The sequence below is a fragment of the Monoraphidium neglectum genome (assembly GCF_000611645.1).
Source record: "Monoraphidium neglectum strain SAG 48.87 unplaced genomic scaffold scaffold00066, whole genome shotgun sequence".
Classification (NCBI taxonomy): domain Eukaryota; kingdom Viridiplantae; phylum Chlorophyta; class Chlorophyceae; order Sphaeropleales; family Selenastraceae; genus Monoraphidium; species Monoraphidium neglectum.
This window is the reverse complement of record NW_014013562.1, coordinates 7,624-10,676: the sequence shown is the minus strand read 5'-3', so window position 1 is coordinate 10,676 and position 3,053 is coordinate 7,624. Positions and strand designations below refer to the sequence as shown.

Sequence of the window (3,053 nt, the reverse complement as noted above, 5' to 3'; positions counted from 1 at the left end):
CCGCCCCTCCAGCCAGCGGTACGTTAAGGAGCAGCTGCGCGCCAGCGCACGCGCAACTACTGTTGCCGAAGAGTGCTTCGCAAACCTGCGCACGGTGAGGGCACCCCGAGCCCGCCAGGCAGCACGCCTGCGGCTGCGACAGCATCGGGGACCTCGAGCGCCTGCTGCCCTGCCGCCCAGCAATGCATATCAGCTTATTCGGTTCATGTAGAAACCAAACGCATCACGTAAGTGTGGGAGCCTGCTACATTGGTTCATGCAAACCGCCCTCCTAAGCAAGAGCTAGGCGCGCTGCTGAAATGATCATCTAATCACACCCATCAATCATGACTGCCCTGCACCCAGGTGCGCGCCTTTGCGAAGGAGGTGGGCATGAAGGGGCGCTACGAGGCGGCGCAGGAGGAAACCCTGCGCTACGGCATGCGCTCTGCGGCGCTGGACGGCGCTTTCCTGTCCCTCAACTCGTCCCTTGCCACAGGTGGGTGACTGTGGGTGCGTGCATGCGTGTGATCGTGTGTGTATGTGTGTGTATGTGTGTGTTCTGTGTGCAGGAGGGTGTGAGTGTTTGTGTGTTATGGATCATGTGCGTGCTTGTGAAGCATGTGCATGTGCATGTTCATGTGCTTTTTCAGGTGAAGTGCCAAAAAGTCATTACGTGCTGGCTTCTGCAGGCATTGAGTGAGCATGGTAACGGGGCGCGCGTCCGCGCGGCGCTGGCCGCCTGCCCTCGTCAACCGCTCTTCGTCTGTCAGGACTCGAACCGCAGGCCGCAGCTCAGTAGAATGCCTCCCATCACGCCAGTCAAGCTAGCTGAGTAGAGTAGAATAGAATAGAGTAGAGTAGAGTACTGCACCCGGCGCTGGGCACCCAGTACGCGTTTTGGACTGTCGCGAGGGTCATGCCAAGCTAGCTGCATGGGATCGGGCCAACTGAAGGTCGCCGCCCTGAAGCCCCCCTCGAAGTACGTTCCCCACTTATCGCCCACGTCGCAAGCCCGCCAACCCCTCCCATCCGGCAGGCTCCATCATGGTGGTCCTGTGGTTTGGGGCGCGCCTGGTGCTCGACGGCCGAATGACGGCGGGGCGCCTCTCTGCATTTGTGGTGTATGCGGTGTTCGTGGCTGCCAACGCCGGCTCCCTCATGGCCGTCTTTTCCCAAGTGATGCAGGTGGACGCCCGCAGGTTGCCTCAGCAAATGAGATGGGGCTTCCGCTGCCGCGGCCTCTGCCGGAACAAAGACCTTCCGCAAGGTCTTTGTTGCGGTCCGGTCTTTGGGTGGCCGGCTGGCGGAACACGATCGCAAGGCTGGACCGACGGGCGGCTGTGGATGCGGGTGCCATGCATGCTGGCCGGCGACGCGCCATGCCTGCCAACGGTCGAGGTCCCTGCCTCCCCTTCGATACAGAATGAACCCACGCCCCGCGTTATCCAACCAACGCCAGGCCCTGGGCGCCAGCGAGCGCGTGTTCCAGCTGCTGGACAGACGGCCCCAGATGGACACGAGCGGGGAGCTGCGGCCCCTGGGTGAGTTGGCCTGGGCAGCGGGCATACCCACACCTTTCATCGGGTTTCAGGAGTTCGAGAAGAGCCAAGTCAGAAGTCCACCATTTGCAGTTTCCATACTCAAAGAATGGCACGACCACAATGTTTGTAGGCTCCAACAAGCACGCTGATTCAGCTCCGACTCAATAGCATGCGCCCTCTCTGCCGCCTGCCTGCCCCGTCAGCGCTGTTTGCACACATCCGTTTGAATGCCACTCATGACGACAGGGCCTATCGAAGGTGGAGAGCTGCGGTTCGAGGGCGTGTGGTTCGCCTACCCCTCCCGGCCGTCCACCTGGGTCCTGAGAGGGGTAGACCTGCACGTCGCACCCGGCAAGAAGGTGCGGGGGCTTTCAAACGCCCGACAGCCGTGGCACCGTGAAAAAATGTGAGGTTTGAAAGCGCTTCACAGCCCAGCGTGGCGGCGCAGGCCCCGACCCCACGTCTCAGGTGGCGGCGCAGGCGGCCTCCGCGCGCCGTGCCGCCGCGCTCCAAATGCCATGGGCCCCGGGCCCTCTTTTCCACATCCTCGGCTGCGCTGCACCCCGCCTTCCCTCCCAGGTCGCCCTGGTGGGCCCCAGCGGCGGCGGCAAGAGCACCATCGTGGCGCTGATCGAGCGCTTCTACGACCCTTTGAAGGGCGCGGTGACGCTCAACGGCGCCCCTTTGACCGCCATTGACCACGCGTTCCTGCACCAGCAGGTCGGTGCCGCGACTGGTCGTTGTTGGCGTCTGTCCCCTTGAAAGCTGATCTTCCTTGCGCAGTGAAGGCAGGGGTTGGGGGCGACGGTGGCGGCCGAGAGGCAGGAGCTTGTCTTCATTGCACTTGCCGTGCGCCGTCTCAGCACAGCCCTTGCCTGGGTGGCCTCCCAACCACGGGCCAGTAGCCCCGTCCTTTGACTGCCCTTTGATCGCCTCCCGCACGTTGACCCAGCGGACACGCCCTCTTGGTTCTTGTACAATTGAATCTGCCCGCAGATTGCGCTGGTCAGCCAGGAGCCGGTGCTGTTTGCTGAGTCAATCTTCGACAACATTGCCTTTGGCTGCGCGGAGCCACCCACCATGGCTCAGGTTGGTGTCCGCCTTAGATTTGTGTATATGTGTGTTAGTGTGCGCGCACATGCATGCGTGCGTGCGTGCCCGGGCGGGCTCACCCACCGGCAGTCGTGAGCAGAGCGCACTCGCCACACGCAGCGGCCAGCGACAGCTCACCGGCCCGCACATCCGCAGGCGCCGCATCCGCCGCCCTGCCACCGCCTGCACGCACGCATGCCGTCCACGGCACTGCCAGCCGACCAAGAGCATACACATATCCTCTTCCCGCCCACCTACACCCCTACTTCCCAGGTCGTCGCGGCGGCGCGCGTGGCCAACGCGCACGACTTTGTTAGAGCGTTCCCCCAGGGCTACATGACTGTGGTGGGGGAGCGCGGCGTGCGGCTGTCTGGCGGCCAGAAGCAGCGCGTGGCGATAGCCCGGGCCGTCATCATGAACCCGAGGTGGGGTTTTGGG

The 3,053-nt window shown here is 63.3% G+C and overlaps 1 protein-coding gene across 1 annotated transcript in view; it reads left to right on the top strand.

Moving 5' to 3' along the window:
• Positions 1–372: 372 nt before the first annotated feature.
• MNEG_0759 (ABC transporter family protein) overlaps positions 373–3,053 on the top strand; it is a gene marked incomplete at both ends in the record, with an annotated part of 4,495 nt that continues 1,814 nt past the window's right edge. Inside the window, 7 exons of the mRNA XM_014050750.1 lie at positions 373–478; positions 1,019–1,167; positions 1,442–1,523; positions 1,770–1,882; positions 2,103–2,243; positions 2,520–2,612; positions 2,889–3,040. Coding sequence (XP_013906204.1) covers positions 373–478; positions 1,019–1,167; positions 1,442–1,523; positions 1,770–1,882; positions 2,103–2,243; positions 2,520–2,612; positions 2,889–3,040 — 836 coding nt within the window. The remainder of the gene's footprint in view (positions 479–1,018; positions 1,168–1,441; positions 1,524–1,769; positions 1,883–2,102; positions 2,244–2,519; positions 2,613–2,888; positions 3,041–3,053) is intronic.